This window comes from Oncorhynchus keta, chromosome 18, assembly GCF_023373465.1.
Source record: "Oncorhynchus keta strain PuntledgeMale-10-30-2019 chromosome 18, Oket_V2, whole genome shotgun sequence".
Lineage (NCBI taxonomy): Eukaryota > Metazoa > Chordata > Actinopteri > Salmoniformes > Salmonidae > Oncorhynchus > Oncorhynchus keta.
Window position 1 is genome coordinate 17194729 of NC_068438.1, and position 17688 is coordinate 17212416.

Below are 17688 nucleotides of genomic sequence, written 5' to 3' on the forward strand. Positions count from 1 at the left end.
GAGATTTTCAAAATAAAAGTCCCCCAACGTAACAGTAGAAATATGTCAAAAAACTGTATTTGTTCATGATATATAACAAATAATTGTCTAAACAATAACAATGATCAATATTTGTTCATATTTAAGTGACATTTGGGTTTTAAAACATGTTCAAGTGTCAAATAAATGACCCCAATGCGAATCAACGTACATATATTACATATTGGTTTATATATTAAAAACTATTCTGGGTGCCACACAAAGTATTGCAACGAATACTCCGTATGGTCTGTAGAACGTATAGGCTATTTTATCTCACTTGGTGCTTTCAAGAAAACTTGGACTCGGAAAAAAACGAGGTCAAACGATGACTTCAGATAGTCGGAGCTCTAGAAAGATGGCAGAGTTTCTGACTTGGAACAAAAAAACACAGACACACACACACACACACAACAGCAGCAACCCAGCAACCCAGCAGGATGAATCTGACGTGCTTGCCATGAGATAGTGAGTCACGTAGTCGGAGCTCGTTTTTTCCGAGTTCCCAGTTGTCGTTAAGGCGTGAGACAGTGAGTCAAGTAGAACCAGTTTCACTTTCATACACAACTCGAGACGAGACAGAACTTCATCGGGTAAGCGAAACAAATATTTTGCGCAATACCATTATTGCCTGTAATTTAATAGAAAAGTAGAGTAGGACAATGATGTCCTCAGGTTATACGGCCGTATAGCCTATTGACATAGGTCTGCTGTATTCTTTCTAAAACTATTAGTTTGAAACGACCAAAACCCTAAAAGGATTCTTCGGCTGTCCCCATATGAGAACATTTTTGGTTCCAGGTACAACTCTTTTGGGTTGTATGTAGAACCCTTTCCACAGAGGGTTCTACATGGAACCCAAAAGAGTTCTACCTGAAACCAAAAAGGGTTCTCCTATGGGGACAGCAGGAATAACCCTCTTGGAACCATTGTTTTTTCTAATAGTGTAGGATTGCAGAAAATTAGCTTCTGGACCAGAGTCAGGAATATAAATATATAAGTATGTGAAGGGTGTGTATGGACAGTATGTGAATAGAAAATGTGTGTACAGCAGTAGTTGTATAGGATGAGCCATAGAATACGTTACAGTTGAAGTCGGAAGTTTACATACACCTTAGCCAAATACATTGAAACTCCGTTTTTCACGGAGTAAATATTACCTGTTTTAGGTCAGTTAGGATCACCACTATTTTAAGAATGTGAAATGTCAGAATAATAGTAGAGAGTGATTTATTTCAGCTTTTTTCTTTCATCACATTACCAGTGGGTCAGAAGTTTACATACACTCAATTAGTATTTGATAGCATTGCCTTTAAATTGGTTAAGTTGGGTCAATAAGTTGGGTGAATTTTGGCCCATTCCTCCTGACAGAGCTGGTGTAACTGAGTCAGGTTTGTAGGCCTCCTTACTCACACACGCTTTTTCAGTTCTGCCCACAAATGTTCTATAGGGTTGAGGTCAGGGCTTTGTGATGGCCACTTCAATACCTTGACTTTGTTGTCCTTAAGCCATTTTGCCACAACTTTGGAAGTATGTTTGGGGTCATTGTCCATTCGGAAGACCCATTTGCGACCAAGCTTTAACTTCCTGAATGATGTCTTGAGATGTTGCTTCAATATATCCACGTAATTTTCCACCCTCATGATGCCATCTATTTTGTGAAGTGCACCAGTCCCTCCTGCAGCAAAGCACCCCCACAACATGGTGCTGCCACCCCCGTGCTTCACGGTTGGGATGGTGTTCTTCAGCTTGCAAGCCTCCGCTTTTTTCCTCCAAACATAACGATGGTCATTATGGCCAAACAGATCTATTTTTATATCATCAGACCAGAGGACATTTCTCCAAAAAGTATGATCTTTGTCCCCATGTGCAGTTGCAAACCATAGTCTTGCTTTTTTATGTCCATTTTGGAGCAGTGGATTCTTCCTTGCTGAGCGGCCTTTCAGGTTATGTCGATATAGGACTCGTTTTACTGTAAATATGGATTATTTTGTACCTGTTTCCTCCAGCATCTTCACAAGGTCCTTTGCTGTTGTTCTGGGATTGATTTGTACTTTTCACACAAAAGTGTGTTCATCTCTAGGAGACAGAACATGTCTCCTTCCTGAGCGGTATGATGGCTGCGTGGTCCCATGGTGTTTATACTTGCATACCATTGTTTGTACAGATGAACGTGATACCTTCAGGTGTTTGGAAATTTCAACCAAGGATGAACCAGACTTGTGGAGGTCTACAATTTTTTTCTGAGGTTTTGGCTGAGTTATTTTGATTTTCCCACATTGTCAAGCAAAGAGGCAGTGAGTTTGAAGGTAGGCCTTGAAATACATCCATAGGTACACCTCTAATTGACTCAAATTATGTCAATAGCCTATCATAAGCTTTTAAAGCCATGACATCATTTTCTGGAATTTTCCAAGCTGTTTAAAGGCACTGTCAACTTGGTGTATGTAAACTTCTGACCCACTGGAATTGTGATACAGTGAATTATAAGTGAAATAATCTGTCTGTAAACAATTGTTGGAAAAACTACTTGTCATGCACAAAGTAGATGTCCTACCCGACTTGCCAAAACTTTAGTTTGTTAACAAGAAACTTGTGGAGTGGTTGAAAAACCAACTTCCAACTTCAACTGTATATACTTACAGTGCTATTCGGAAAGTATTCAGGCCCCTTGACTTTTTCCACATTTTGTTATAGCCGTTTTCTAAAATGGATTAAATAAATCAATTTCCCCAGCAATCTACACACAATACCCAAAGCAAAAGCAAAGCAAAAACAGGTAAAGAAATTTTAGCAAATGTATTAAAAATAAAAAAAACAGAAATACCTTATTTACATATGTATTCAGACCCTTTGCTATGAGACACGAAATTGAGCTCAGGTGCATCGATCATCATTATACAACTTCATTGGAGTTCACCTGTGGTAAATTCAATCGATTGGACATGATTTGGAAAGAAACACACCTGTCTATATAAGGTCCCACAGTTGACAATGCATGTCAGAGCAAAAACCGAACTATGAGGTCAAAGGAATTCTTAAATGGAAGAAGTTTGGAACCACCAAAACTCTTCCTAGAGCTGGCTGCCCCCGGCTAAACTGAGCAATCAGGGGAGAAGGGCCTTGTTCACGGAAGTGACCAAGAACCCGATGGTCACTCTGACAGAGCTAAAGAGTTCCTCTGTGGAGATGGGAAAACCTTCCAGAAGGACAACCATCTCTGCAGCACTCCCCCAATCAGGCCTTTATGATAGAGTGGTCAGACGTAAGCCACTCCTCAGTAAAGGGCACATGATAGCCTGCTTGGAGTTTGCCAAAAGGCACCTAAAGACTCTCAGACCATGAGAAACAAGAGTCTCTGGTCTGATGAAACCAAGATTGAACTCTTTGGCCTGAATGCCAAGCGCCACGTTTGGAGGAAACCTGGCACCATCCCTACGGTGAAGCATGGTGAGACAAGTCTCTGAATGTCCTTGGGTGGCAGAGCCAGAGCCCGGACATGAACCCGATCATCCGTGGCTCGGGTGGCTGAGGTACTTGATAATCTTCTCAGCCTTCCTGTGACACCGGGTGCTGTAGATGTCCTGGAGGGCTGACAGTGTGCTCCCGAGGATGCATTGGGCTGACCGCACCACCGTCTGGAGAGACATGCGGTACCGTGCAGTGCATTTTAAGTACCCTCGCTGTGATATTTCCAACAGAATCCTCTCAATGGTTCATCTGTAGAAGTTTGTGAGGGTCTTAGGGGCCAAGGAAAAATCTTCAGCCTCCTGAGGTTGAAGACGCATTGTTGCGCCATCTTCACCACACTATCGGTGTGAAGGGACCATTTCATGTCCTCAGTGATGTGCACACCGAGGGATTGAAGCTTTTGACCTTCTCCACTGTGGCCCTGTCTATGTGGATGGGGGCGTGCTCTCTCTGCTGTCTGCTGGAGTCCACCATCAGCTCCTTAGTTTTGTTGAAGTTGAGGCAGAGGTTAGTTTCCTGGCATCACTCCGCCAGGGCCCTCACCTCCTCCCTGTTGTGTCATCAGCAAACTTGATGATTGATTTGGAGACGTGCGTGGCCACGCAGTCATGGGTGAACAGGGAGTACAGGAGGGGGCTGAGCATCCACCCCTGTGGGGCCCCCGGTTGAGGATCAGCATGGCAGAGGTGTTGTTGCCTACCTTCACCACCCGGGATCGAACTGTCAGGAAGTCTAGGACACAGTTGGACAGGGAGGGTTTCAGACCCAGGGTCATGAGCTTAGTGATGAGCTTGAAGGCTGAGCTGTAGTCGATGAACAGCATTCTTACATAGATATTCCTCTTGTCCAGGTGGGATAGGGCCGTGTGCTGTGCAATGGTGATTGCATCATCTGTAGATCTGTTGGGGCGGTATGCAAATTGTAGTGGGTCTAGGGTGTCGGGGAAGGTGGAGGTGATCCTTAACCATTCTCTTAAAACACTTCATGATGACAGAAGTGAGTTCTAAGGAGCGATAGTAATTAGGTCAGTTATCTTGGCTTTCTTGGGTACAGGCACGACGGTGGACATCTTGAAGCAAGCTGGGACAACATACTGGGATAAGGAGAGATTTAATATGTCCGTAAACATTCCAGCCAGCTGGTCTGCACATGCTATGATGATGCGGCACACAGTCCTTGTGAGCGGTGGGGGCTCACATCGGCGGCTCAGTGTTGTTTTCGTTGAAGTGGGCGAAGAAAATTTTTAACTTGTCCGAGAGTGAAGCGTCACTGTCCCCGACTTGGCTGGCTTTCCCTAACACATGCGTCTCTTGTCCGAGCCTTTGAATTGCGACTCCACTTTTTCCATGTACTGTCGTTTTGCCTCATTGATTGCCTTACGGAGGTCATAGTCTGTTTGTTTGTACATGTCCATGTCCCCAGTCACCTTTCCGTGGTTAAATACGGTTTGTGCTTTCGGTTTTGCACGAATGCTGCCATTTTCCCATGATTTTTGTAGGAACAGAACATTTCCCTGTTTGAGTGATCAAAAAAGGCTTGAAGCTTCCTGCTTAAGTCTCTGCCTTTATGCGGGGAGGAGCAGCATGGAGGTGTGATCTGATTTGCCAAAGGGAGGGCGGGGGAGGGCCTTGTAGCCACTCCGGAAGGGAAAGTAACAATGGTCAAGCATGTTCTCCCCGCGTGTAGCACAGAAGATTTTCCTCAGATTTTCTTTATTAACGTCTCCAGCTACAATAAATGTGTCCTCGTATATGCTGTTTCTAGTTTGCACAAAGTCCAGTGTGGTTCCTTGAGAGCCATCACAATGTCGGGCTTGGGGGGGGAATATACACGACAATAACCGAAGAGCTTTCTCTCGGGAGGTAATGCAGTGGGCATTTGATGTAAGATCTTGAGTGGATGGCTGAGCTGAGCTAGTCTGGAGAAAGAGAGAGTTGAGCTGACCAACAGCTCACACGGTTGTGTGTGTGGCAGCCAGCCTAATGCCGCGTTCACATCATGTCGGGAACTCTTAAATGCGATCCACCTACTAGGAAACATGGGTATGATCTCTGGACCCTGATCTTTCCCACATGCTGAACTCAGACTTCATACACCACTGAAAATTGCAACAAACATGGCAATTTACTACGAACAGTAAACCATGCCACACACAGCAGGTCCAGATTTAGGAATAGGACATAGGAATGGTTTACATGCCACACACAGCAGGTCCAGATTTAGGAATAGGACATAGGAATGGTTTACATGCCACACACAGCAGGTCCAGATTTAGGAATAGGACATAGGAATGGTTTACATGCCACAGTATCTTACCTCCTCTTTTTTGTATTTAATTTACAGAATACTAACTTCTTGAAACTCACAGAACCATGAGTCCCAGAAAGACAAACAAAAATGGCTCTCACACTGACAGCTCAGCCTTAAAGAGCCCACCAAAACAAAGGCATATCAACAAAGGTTCCATCCTAAATCCCTCTAATGGCTCAGGGGACTCAGGAACCAGCAGAGCGACGGCCAGCCAGGCCAGGGAAGCAGGAGCAAACACAGACATGCGTTATGCCAAGAAGAACATCCCTACTGTCAGATATCATCTTGACATCGCACAGAAGAGACCTGAGGCCCATCAGCATAGTCATAGCCCTGACAAGAGCAGTCAGGTCAGGGGTAAGCCTGTGGTCTCTCCCCCCAGGACCAATCAGGATCAAATAAAATCTATTAAAATCAGCAGAGCCACAGCTAGCCAGGCCAGGGGAGCAGGAGAAAAGACCACAGACACACGTTACGCCAAAAGGAACATCCCTACTGTCAGATATCATCCTGACATCGCAGAGAAGAGAGCTGAGGCCCATCAGCATAGTCATAGCCCTGACACGAGCAGTCAGGTCAGGGGTAAGCCTGTGGTCTCTCCCCCCAGGACCAACCAAATTGGGGGGAGCTCCATGGTCTCTCCCCTCAGGCCCAAAGCACTGCCCCTGGGGTTATGTCAGAAAGAAGAGGTGGAGGCGGTGGAGCTCCAGACCCGGGGCCAGAGAGAGAACCCCAGCTGGTTCTCCTGGCGTCAGAACCGAATCACAGCGTCGGTCGCTCACCGAATCGCCCATAGCCGCTTCGTTACTGGCCAGAGCACGACCCCACCGGCTTCCTACCTGGCCGCCATCACAGGCCGCGGCACCAACGTCAAGACCCGCGCCATGACCTGGGGCATTGAGCGGGAAGCCGAGGCCGTGCGGAGGTACCATCTATGCATTTACTTTAATTGTTCTGCGATTGTTTTTAAATGTTGTGTTGAATGTTGTATTCTGTGTCTGTCATAAAGTACAATCTCATCTCATTTTATCTCAGATATCAGAGCCTGAAGAGCAAGGCCCTGGGCCGGGCGGTGAGGGTGCAGGAGTGTGGCTTGTTCATCGACCCCCAGCGCCCCTGGCTAGCAGGCAGTCCTGATGGCATCGTAGAGGACCAAAGGACCGGCCAATGGCTGCTCTGCCTAGAGGTCAAGTGTCCCTACAAGCACCGTCAGAACACTGTAGCCCAGGCCTGTAGAGAGGACCCAGCCTTCTGCCTGACAATACAGGACCAGGGGGAGGAGGGGGGACAGGTTAGTTAAGACATGTTGTTTTTTGTATCATTGTAGCCCCTGACTTGGGCTATACCAAGCTTTATTAAAAAAAATTCAAGCATACTATCATCATAAAGGCATTTTAATTATATGAAGAGTGCCTTGCCTTGGTCCCCCTTGTTTTTGATGACCAGTTAACCCCTTAACCAAAGAGCACCTTCAATCTGTAAAGATCTACCTACTAGTGTATTCTAGCAGCACTTCCCTATTCTTCTTTTCTCTACAGGTGAGGTACCATCTGAAGCCAGACCACAGCTATTTCACCCAGATCCAGTGCCAGCTGGCGGTGACAGGGTTAACCCAGGCTGACCTAGTGGTGTTCACCCTGAAGGAAACAGCCATCGTCCCTGTGACCTTTGACCCTGTGTTCTGGGACGAAACCCTGGCCAAGCTGGAGATGTTCTACACCGATGCTGTCCTGCCCTACATCAGAGACATACTAGATATGAGGCCGGAGGAGTAGCTAGCATGCCTGGACACTGTGGTAGAACCATGTGGCTAGCTTGTTCAGGATGAGACTAGCTTGTTCAGGATGTCAGATATGGAAGTCCCGAGACAAACTGTAGTTGTGTCTGTGGTAAAGGACTGGTCTGGGTTGTGTCTGTGGTAAAGGACTGGTCTGGGTTGTGTCTGTGGTAAAGGACTGGTCTGGGTTGTGTCTGTGGTAAAAGGCTATGGCGACTGCAGGTTTAGAGATTTTAACCTATTACTTTACTGTCAAATATTTGAATGTAAATAAACCATGCCTGCCTTACGACATCTCAGATACCTGGAGCTGATTTCATGTGAGCAGAGATCAACCTATTACTGAACAAAAATATAAACACAACATGCAACAATTTTAATTATTTTACTGATTTCAAAGAAGGAAATCTGTCAATTTAAATAAATGATTAGGGCCAAATCTATGGATTTAACATGACTGGGCAGGGGCACTGCTATAGGTGGGCATAGACCCACCCACTTGGGAGCCAGGTCTACCCACTGGGCTGGCGTGGTTACACATGGTCTGCAGTTGAGGCCAGTTGGACATACTGCCAAATTATCTAAAATGACTTTGGAGGCAGCTTATGGTAGATAAATGAACATTAATCTCTCTGGCAACAGCTCTGGTGGACATTCCTGCAGTCAGCATGCCAACTGCACGCTTCCTCAAAACTTGAGACATCTATGACATTGTGTTGTGTGACAAACCTCAGTGTGGTCTTTTATTGTCCCCAGCACCTAGTGCACCTGTGTAATGATAATGCTGTTTAATCAGTTTCTTGATATGCCACACCTTTCAGGTGGATGGATTATCTTGGCAAAGGAGAAATGCTCACCAACAGGGATATGAACAAATTCAAGAGAAATAAGCTTTTTGTGCATATGGAAAGCTTCTGGGATATTTTATTGAATCTCATGAAAACACTTTACATGTTGCATTTATATTTTTGTTCAGTATATATGATCAACAGTAGTGTGGCAGCTGACAGGAAGTTGTGCTGGAGATCAGTTGTTTAAATAGGCACGAAGAATACTTGTTTAATAATGGTGATGATTTTTACATTTATTTAACCTTTATTGAACTAGGCAAGTCAGTTAAGAACAAATTCTTAATTTACAATAACAGCCTACCCCGGACAACACTGGGCCAATTGTGCCACCCTATGGGACTCCCAATCACAGCTGGATGTGATGCAGCCTGGATTCGAACCAGGGACTGCAGTGATGCCTCTTGCACTGATATGCAGTGCCTTAGACTGCTGCGCCACTCAGGAGCCGTGCTCCATTAAAACCAGACAAAACCATATCTGGTCTGGTGACTGATGTGTACAATACACTTAATAATATGTAAACAGTACAGAACACCGATGAGACTAATGAGCTAGTCCTTTAACTTTATTACTGCATGTGTCACATATAAGATATAAAAAACAACTCTAAAAAGCAAACTATTTACATCTTATTAAAGGTTTACCATCTGATATACACTGAGTGTACAAAACATTATGAACACCTGCTTTTTCCATGACAGACTGACCAGGTGAAAGCTATGATTCCTTATGGATGTCAAATTCACTTCAATCAGTGTAGATGAAGGGGAGGAAGGATTTTGAAAGCATCGAGACAATTCAAACATGGATTGTGTATGTGTGCCATTCAGAGGGTAAATGGGAAAGAAAATATTGAAGTGCCTTTGAACAGGGTATGGTTGTAGGTGCCAGGCGCACCGGTTTGTGTCAAGAACTGCAAGCTGCTGGGTTTTTCAGCGTGTATCAAGAATGGCCCACTACCCAAAGGACATCCAGCCAACTTCACACAACTGTGGGAAACATTGGAGTCAACGTGGGCCAGCATCCCTGTGGAATGCTTTCAACACCTTGTAGAGTCCATGACTGTTCTGAGGGCAAAAGGGTGAGAGGGTGCAACTCAGTATTAGGAAGGTGTTCCTAATGCTTTGCATACTCAGTGTACATATATAACATGTTTGGCAGAGAGGCAGGCATCCACTGGCAATGTACAATAATACAGAGTCAGAAAGTTGAAGGCGTGACAATCTTATACATCAAATGGCAACAACTGTGGAAATAACTGAAAATGCATATTTTGAGAAAGTAGTCCCCAGAAACCTGTCCATGGGTCTCAAATGGCACCATATTCCCTACATAGTATTGTACTAAGTAGTGAATTCAACATATTAGTGTAGATGAGCCAAGGCAAGCCCTTAGGTTCAGTGATGCACAAATGAAGAGATGGGTAGAAGGAGGGAGGAAGGTATAGGTGGGTGGCAGAATGGAGGGGTGGGGGGTAAATGAGATTAGCATGTGAGAAGATGTTATGTTCTCACCACAACAGTAACAGCTGACCGTTACCAAACACATTCCTCTTTCACCCCCCCAAATCCCTCTTTCTCGCTCTCCTGTAGCCCCTCATTCCTTCCTGAGTAGATTGTCTGTGAATGCATGGACATTGTACTGTTCTGGGGAGAGTGATAGGATCTTACAATGCCTGGATAGGTATTAAGTATCAGCTAGCCATTTCATGTTATAACAATCTGGTGCCCGATGGCACAGTTGATGTGGCACGCAACCATTGGTTGATGAATGTAACATCTGAGCAAGGGAACACAACCATAGACTCATGGCTTGGTTGCTGATGGCAGTGTCCTGGGTCGTGTCCATTAGGCACAACATGGAAGAAAAAGGACCGAAACAGGGAGGACTACCTGGACTTGTCCAATAACAGAAGTTAATTTACTTTTTCTGTGTCTTACTGAACACAACCCTGGTGGCGGTTTTTGCAGAGCAACAAAATGGGCCAGCATAGAACTTGATGCTCACTAGTGGTCAACGTCCCAAATGGCACCCTATTCCCTACATCAAAAGTAGTTCACTATATAGGATACCCAAGTCAGTTGCACAACTTAATGCATTCAACCGAAATGTGTCTTCAGCATTTAACCCAACCCCTGAATCAGAGAGGTGCGGGGGGCTGCCTTAATCGACATCAACAGCACCCGGGGAGCAGTTGTTGTTTGGGGTTGCTACATAGCTCAAGGGCAGAACAGCAAATTTTTCCACCTTTGTTATTCAAACCTTTCGGTTACTGGCACAATGCTCTTAACCACTAGGCTACCTACTGCCAATTGGGACGCAGCCAATGAACCAGCTGGTGCCATCTAGTCTAGTCGCTGAAGCGTTTGCGGGGGGCAATCCGCGCCCGGTTGGAGCGTCTGATGTTGGTTTTGGTATCTCGGCAGGGCTGGCAGATGAAGACTTCAGGAACATGGGTGCGGCGGATCTTAGCGCAGGACAGGTGCACCCAGGTGCCACACTCACTACACTCTATCATGGGCCGACCCGCAAATGGCTTCAGGCAGAAACAGGTGATCAGGTCCCACGAGTCGTCCTCATCTGAGAAAAGAGAGAAATAGGAGACGTTATATTAAACACAGTCTCTGTTTTAAACTATCAATGATGGTTGTAGATAGTGATGAGGTGATGAGTGAGTGTCCAAAACTGCACCCTGTTCCCTATTACTTTTGACCAGAGTCCTACTAGGGTCCTGGTCAAAAGTAGTTCACTATATAGGGAAAATGGGTCCTGGTCAAAATGTATACAAGAGGAGAGCGTGCCATTTGGGATGCTTCTTTAGTCTCAGGTGGGGTTCCTCTACTCACCCTCCATCTTGCGGTTGTCTGCAGATGTGTCCTCTCCATCGCTCCCTCCCTGGTCTGTCTGGTAGTTGCTCCCTCCCTGGTCTGTCTGGTAGTTGCTCCCTCCCTGGTCCCGGTCGGGGCTGCTACCCTCCTCTGTGTGGTAGCCTGTCTCTTGGTCTTCAGCTAGCTGACCTCTGAACCTCCTGTCCATCACCATCCTTAGGATATCTGACCTCTGACCCCCGTCTATGCCTCCTTCACTCCCAGACCCCTCCCAGCTCTCCCGTGACCCCTTCTCTTCCTTTCTTCTCTTTTTTTCTCTGTCTCCCAGCCTGTGAGGACTGCTCCTCTCCGTCTCACAGCTTGTCATTGTCATGTCAACTGGCTGCTCTGTCCCTTCCTGTTCCAGTTCTTCACTTCTTTTCTTCTGAGGGAAAGCGTCGCTAGTCTTCCCAGCCGACCCGTTGAGGTCTGGTGTGTCTGTCTGACTGTTGTTGGTCTTGTTCCTGTGGTCAGACAGAGAGCTGCTGAGGGTGGCTTCAGGGAAGAGTTGAGTCAGGAAAGACTGGGGAAGTTTACAGTCATGGTCACGTTTGGAAACCATCAGAGGATGTGTTTTGTTGTCAGTAGGACAGCTGTTGTGGTTGGTCCATCCAGACTGGGGCAGGTGCTGCTCATGGATCTCTGGCGTTTTGCTGACCGTTGATCTAGTGGCAGCCTGCTCCATATTGGGAGACTTGGCACTTTCTCCTCTAGGCTTCTTCTCTCCCTGACCAGGCCCGACTGGATTCTTGTCTGACCTCCTCTTCACCTCCTTCCCTTCCTCCTTCTGGCCCCGAGCAGAGGAGCCACAGTCTGAGGTAGGAGAGGACTGGTAGGCCCATGGACTGGTACTCTGTCTGGTGCTGCAGGGGTTGCTGTCCCTGGGCTTGCTCTCACTACACCACCACTCCTACAGGGGGATACATCACCATGGAAACACAACAGCAGAACTAGAGACATCATTCAACAGAAATATACTGAACAAAAATATAAAAACGGAACATGCAACAATTTAAACAATTTTACTGAGTTACAGTTCATATAAGGAAATCAGTAAATTGAAATAAATTCATTAGGCCCTAATCTATGGATTTCACATGACTGTGCATTGGTCACAGATACCTTAAAAAAAGTTAAGGGTGTGGATCAGAAATCCAGTCAGTATCTGGTGTGAGCACCATTTGCCTCATGCAGCGCAACACATCTCCTTCACATAGTTGATCAGGCTGTTGATTGTGGCCCATGGAATGTTGTTCCACTCTTTTTCAATGTCTGTGCGAAGTTGCTGGATATTGGTGGGAACTGGAACACACTGTCATACACGTCGACCCAGATCATCCAAAACGTGATCAATGGGTGAGAATGCTAGCCCCAGAAGAACTGGGACATTTTCAGCTTCCAGTAATTGTGTACAGATCCCTGCGACATGGGGCTGTGCGTTATCATGCTGAAACAGGAGGTGATGGCGCCGGTTGGACTTACTGCCAAATTCCCTAAAACAACGTTGGAGGCGGCTTATGGTAGAGAAATTAACATTGAATTCTCTGGTCACAGCTCTGGTGGACATTCCTGCAGTCAGCATGCTCCCTCAAAACGTGATGTGTGCCATTGTGTTGTATGACAAAACTGCTCATTTTAGAGTGGCCTTTCATTGTCTCCAGCACAAAGTGCACCTGTGTAATGATCATGCTGTTTAATCATCTTCTTGATATGCCACACCTGTCAGGTGGATTGGATTATCTTGGCAAAGGAGACATGCTCACTAACAGGGATGTAAACACATTTGCGTACAACATTTTGGGGATCTTTTATGTCAGCTATGAAACATGGCACCAACACTTTACATGTTGCGTTTATATATTGTTTTCAATGTAGAAACAATAAGACATCAATTAATTACAAGAGCAATTTGGTGTTAATAAGCTACATCTCAGTCTTATTTGAACAGGAGAAAACTGTGTTTTATCAACCTACCTCTGTTTGATAGGGGATGTATCCAGCATAGGCCAACACAAAGGTGCAAAACTGGTTGAAGTCTTCCACAGTGCGTTTTCTCTTTCTCTGCAGAAAAAAACAACCTTGTTATTATAGACCATTAATAACCACATAACATGTGCAGAGTCCCTCCAATCCATGCAACTGGCCCGTAGCGCCAGGTAAGCAGAGTGTGCACATTTGAGACCATTCCATTGAAAGCAAACTGTCTACTCGGTGCACCCAGCGAGCTGAAACAAACGCACCGAAGTGCAATAGTAAACTGCCGTGAGCCAAAGTGCGGGAGGCGGCCACACCGACCACATTAAGACAGTTAAGTAACAGACAAACCCGCTGTGTGAAAGCAGGCATAGTAATGATACAACGATTGCCAACTGATTTAGAACATCAGGGCCCACGCCTTTTGAAATGTAAACGTTAATTACCTGGATAGATGGTGGGCTCTTAGCTTGATCGGTTAAAGAATTACTGTTTGTGGGATAGTCTACGCTAATTTATGCAAATGTTTATAGCTAATCAAGATTTTGTTACATTAAATGAGGATAGCCTGAACATTATAAAGTTGGTTTGGCGTGTCTAGCTTGAAAGGTTCAAGAGTTGCTGTTGGAGAGTTATTTTATGCTAATTTAGACATTTATGTAGCTATAGTTGATAAAGATTTTAAAGAATTTTAAATTAGGATAGCCTGAACATTTTAAAGTTGCTCTTATAGCTTAATTGGCAAAGGAGCAGGACCATTTTGAATAGCTACCTCTGTAGTCTGCTAAATGACTTAAATGTAAATGTAGTCCTATGGTTCTCATTCAAACCCATGTTAATTTATGCAAATCTTAAAATGGTTATAGGTGAAAAAGTATCTATATGAAACTAAAAAAATAATATGTTTAGGAATGTCATACAAAACATGATGCATTTATTTCAAAAGAACAGAATAGCATGTTTTGAGTTGTATTTAGCTGTGCTTCATAGCAGAGGCTATGAAAGCAACTTTTTATATTCCCTTGCCCTACCACAGTCAACACATATTTTACAGTAAAAATGTAATGGAAACAAGAAAGGATATTTATAGCTGATTGTCGCCAGTACTCACATGAGGAATGCAACGGTATGGAACCTCAGTCTAGGAAAAAGTCATACTTTGTCTGTTTCAATCTGCACAATTTGTAGAGTTGTTTGGCAAAAATAGGTTCATTAAAAACCTTGAAATTTGCTCTTTCCGACAGGGTAGAAGCAATCAAAATGACTGACCTGCATGGACCTCTGTAGACTGAAATGGAAGTGCTATTTCGTACGCCCCGGTCCCTTCTTTTCCAATGCGCTGGTGCACTTATCAATTGATTGTGAAGAGGCTGATGACAATTGTCACCCATCAGACTATTGGCAATTTAATATTTAAAATTAGTTTCAATGTGGTTTAGGTGTAGTTTGGACGGGCTAGATGGGCAGTCAACTATTGTCTTAGTCAGAAAATACACTATAATCTTATTTTAGTATTTACAGTCTATGCACTTTTGGATCATTCAATACATTTGTCTAATTACAATTTACATTTGGTGTCCTGAGGTTTCTTATGACCCATTTTAACAAAATAAATGCATTCATTTAGCAATGCATTGTTTATTATGGAATATTTACACAATTGAAACAACTGACTCGAGACCATTCTAGTAGTTATGGATTTCCTGAGCGCTGACTGTTAATATATTTATTTTACTAGGCAAGTCAGTTAAGAACAAAATCTTATTTTCAAAGACGGCCTAGGGTTAACTGCCTTTGTTCAGGGGCAGAGACAGCTTCTTTTTTTTTTACCTCGTCAACTTGGGGATTCGATCTCGCAACCTTTCGGTTTACCACCAGGCTACCTTCCGCCCCTTAGCAGTTTAAGCGCTAGAGCGAGTGGAATAATAATAACAATATTATTATGTAAGACACCTAGAGTTGTGCTTTGAAACAACCCTCAACTTTAGGCTAAGATTGTCAAAATAAACTTTCAAAAGGCCTGGCACCGGAAGGACAAAATGGACAGCCCTTCAAAAACGTGAAGCCAAATAGCCTACAACGCATGAAAAAAATGTAGCCTAGCCCAAGAAAGTCTCGCGAATATTGCATAGACAGACAGACAGACCCGTGTTGATAAACATAGGCTATTGCAACACTGTCGCAACTTGCGACTCAATTGGACATTATGTATAACTGAATAGCAACATTGTATCGAGTGTGTAAAGCCGGGGATAATGGGGGAGGGGAGGAAACGAGGGCTGAAACAGACTGTAGGTGCACCTAGAACAGAAACACTGACAACGAAGCCGGTCTCGATAGTTTCTCGGCGCGCCAACCGTAGACTAGTCGTCATTTCAACAAGACAACTGTTCGTGTATAGGCTGGTTAGCCGTATTGTCATTATCATCCCATCCGGGATTTGACAGTCAGGAAGAAAAAAATCAACTTCATGTCTGTCTCTACACCAGGGTCGCCTGCATAGGTGATCGACGCATAACGAGACAAACACTGTTCCCAAAAGCAATCAAATAATCCTCTACTGTCCTTAAGTAATTGTATCTAAAGATGGCGACGAAGATGTAATTTCATCGTAACATGATTGCTGGGCGGTCACCAGAGAAACATGACAGTGGGTTTGACTGTTGAAGTAAGCTTGTAACATGTAACCTTCGCTTCTCCAAATAGTTTCTCTAAATTAGAGAGCTTGATCAGATGGCATCCTAGTCTACTCAAGGATACATTTTTTATTAACTTAAAGTTGCGATTGCAAATCAATGAGCGGAGTGCCAAATATTTCAGCGACACAATAGAATTCCTCCTGACATGGCTTCTGTAGTCTAGCCTAGGCTAAACACACTCGATGCTGCGCAGGAAAAAAAAAGTTGTGTCAACGTTTTCTGGACACCAAATAAACTAGATCACGTTTCACACGAAATGCAAATAAAAGAGCATCCAGCATCGTCGATGCTTTTTTCACTGACCATCATTTAAAGGCGTTTGATTCATTAGGCTACGCGGAAAGAACGTTGTCGTATCCAAGTCGCGCGCCCTGGACACGCCACAACAAGCTTGCAACCTACACGGAAACGTGTGTTCTTACCACTTTGGAAAACATTTACCAACAATGTAGGCTAATAAACCATACATACCTGGGTTAACATTGTTGTATGTCTCTAAATCAAATGCAAACAAAATGCTGAGGGTGAGGTCTTGTCCTCTTTGCTCTGCTGTAGCCTTGTCCTGATGATCTTCAATCGACGAAATTGCGTATTTTAGGAAAACAAATCGATGTTTTACTTACAGCAACACGTTCGTTACAACAGACAACATTCAGCTACTAGACATTCTAGCATTGTCAGCAACGATGTTGTTTTATTCACAAAATGTTTAATGATAAACCATGGAACAGCTGTCCTAGAATGAAGACTAAGAGCGAAAATGTACTGTTCTTTGGTAGTCGCTCTACAAACAATTGTCTTTGTCGCTGCAGCGCAAGCTGTCCTATGAAATAAAAAGCAACGAAACGTACACGGACTCCTGACCGTGGGAGATCCGCGAAACCATCACATTCTATTAGTGACATCAGTCCACGGAGCAGGACAGGACCGCTTTAACTCAAAAGAGGAGGGTTACTCCCGTTTCGTAGATGGTTGAACGAATACTATCTAAAATAACTATTGGAGTATAAGAAATATGCGTTATAAATTGTAGCACAATATTATAACACATTTGCATGACGCAACTAAACCCAAACTTACTACATATAGCGTAGAATTTGTGGAACACCCCTTTCCAGTCAGATAGTTGAGTCCGTCGGTCATCGAGTAAGACGCTGAACAGGAGGATGGATATATTATCATATCTCCCGCGAAAAGTCGGCAACTGTTTATGGAGCACAGGTGCCCTCATTCAATTTGACCTGATTTGAAGTTGCATGTTTTTAACTTTGAGAAAGTCAATATTTGAGCCATGTAAAATGGTTAGCCTTCTGCGCAAGTATTTACAAATATTTCAAAATTACAACATGGTGTTTGGCTATACAAGCCTACTCTGGCACAAAAACAATCCATAGTCTACCAGTAGAGGGTGTTGTAACACTTGTGTTACCTGGGACAGCAGGCTCCCACTTACACTGAAAATAAAGTTCTTTAATAGATACCATTCTAGAGTTATTTAATAGATCCTGCCCGCAATAGATGGCATGTCAACTGCCTTGGTCAGGTGATCAGACATGTCCAGAAACAACCAAGGCAAGTCTGTGGGTCAGAAGACTCAGAAACCTCTACTGTTACTTTGAACCCAAATAGCATTCTTGAGAATAGAACATGTAAACATAAATCAAACTGTCCACTTAGGAAGCAACACTGATTGACAATACATTTCACATGCTGTTGTGCAA

The 17688-nt window shown here is 44.2% G+C and overlaps 2 protein-coding genes across 4 annotated transcripts; one reads left to right on the top strand and one right to left on the bottom strand.

Moving 5' to 3' along the window:
* The first annotated feature begins 408 nt into the window (after nt 1-408).
* LOC118397371 (uncharacterized) lies at nt 409-8878 on the top strand. The gene is made up of 4 exons (XM_035792037.2): nt 409-611; nt 5833-6724; nt 6835-7090; nt 7338-8878. The coding sequence occupies exons 2-4, from the start codon at nt 5862-5864 to the stop codon at nt 7572-7574; spliced, it is 1356 nt and encodes a 451-aa protein (XP_035647930.2). The 5' UTR covers nt 409-611; nt 5833-5861; the 3' UTR covers nt 7575-8878.
* A 96-nt stretch (nt 8879-8974) lies between these two features.
* Nucleotides 8975-17180, bottom strand: LOC118397372 (PHD finger protein 13-like). 3 transcript variants are annotated; one of them, XM_035792042.2, is made up of 5 exons: nt 17048-17153; nt 16439-16537; nt 13269-13355; nt 11274-12204; nt 8975-11007 (listed from the first exon to the last, which is right to left on the bottom strand). In XM_035792042.2, the coding sequence occupies exons 2-5, from the start codon at nt 16448-16450 to the stop codon at nt 10778-10780; spliced, it is 1260 nt and encodes a 419-aa protein (XP_035647935.1). In that variant the 5' UTR covers nt 16451-16537; nt 17048-17153; the 3' UTR covers nt 8975-10777. The 3 variants fall into 3 exon arrangements, with proteins under 3 accessions (XP_035647935.1, XP_035647934.1, XP_035647931.1); XM_035792041.2 differs by lacking the exon at nt 17048-17153 and adding an exon at nt 16819-17041; XM_035792038.2 differs by lacking the exon at nt 16439-16537 and having other exon boundaries at nt 17048-17180.
* Nucleotides 17181-17688: the final 508 nt, after the last annotated feature.

Coding starts and splice junctions, on each gene's coding strand:
- LOC118397371 (XM_035792037.2), top strand. CDS start 5,862: ATGAGTCCCAGAAAGACAAACAAAAATGGCTCTCACACTGACAGCTCA. Junction 6,725..6,834: donor GAAGCCGAGGCCGTGCGGAG/GTACCATCTATG, acceptor ATTTTATCTCAG/ATATCAGAGCCTGAAGAGCA. Junction 7,091..7,337: donor AGGGGGAGGAGGGGGGACAG/GTTAGTTAAGAC, acceptor TTTTCTCTACAG/GTGAGGTACCATCTGAAGCC.
- LOC118397372 (XM_035792038.2), bottom strand. CDS start 17,149: ATGATAATATATCCATCCTCCTGTTCAGCGTCTTACTCGATGACCGAC. Junction 12,205..13,268: donor ACATCCCCTATCAAACAGAG/GTAGGTTGATAA, acceptor ATCCCCCTGTAG/GAGTGGTGGTGTAGTGAGAG. Junction 11,008..11,273: donor AGACAACCGCAAGATGGAGG/GTGAGTAGAGGA, acceptor CTCTTTTCTCAG/ATGAGGACGACTCGTGGGAC.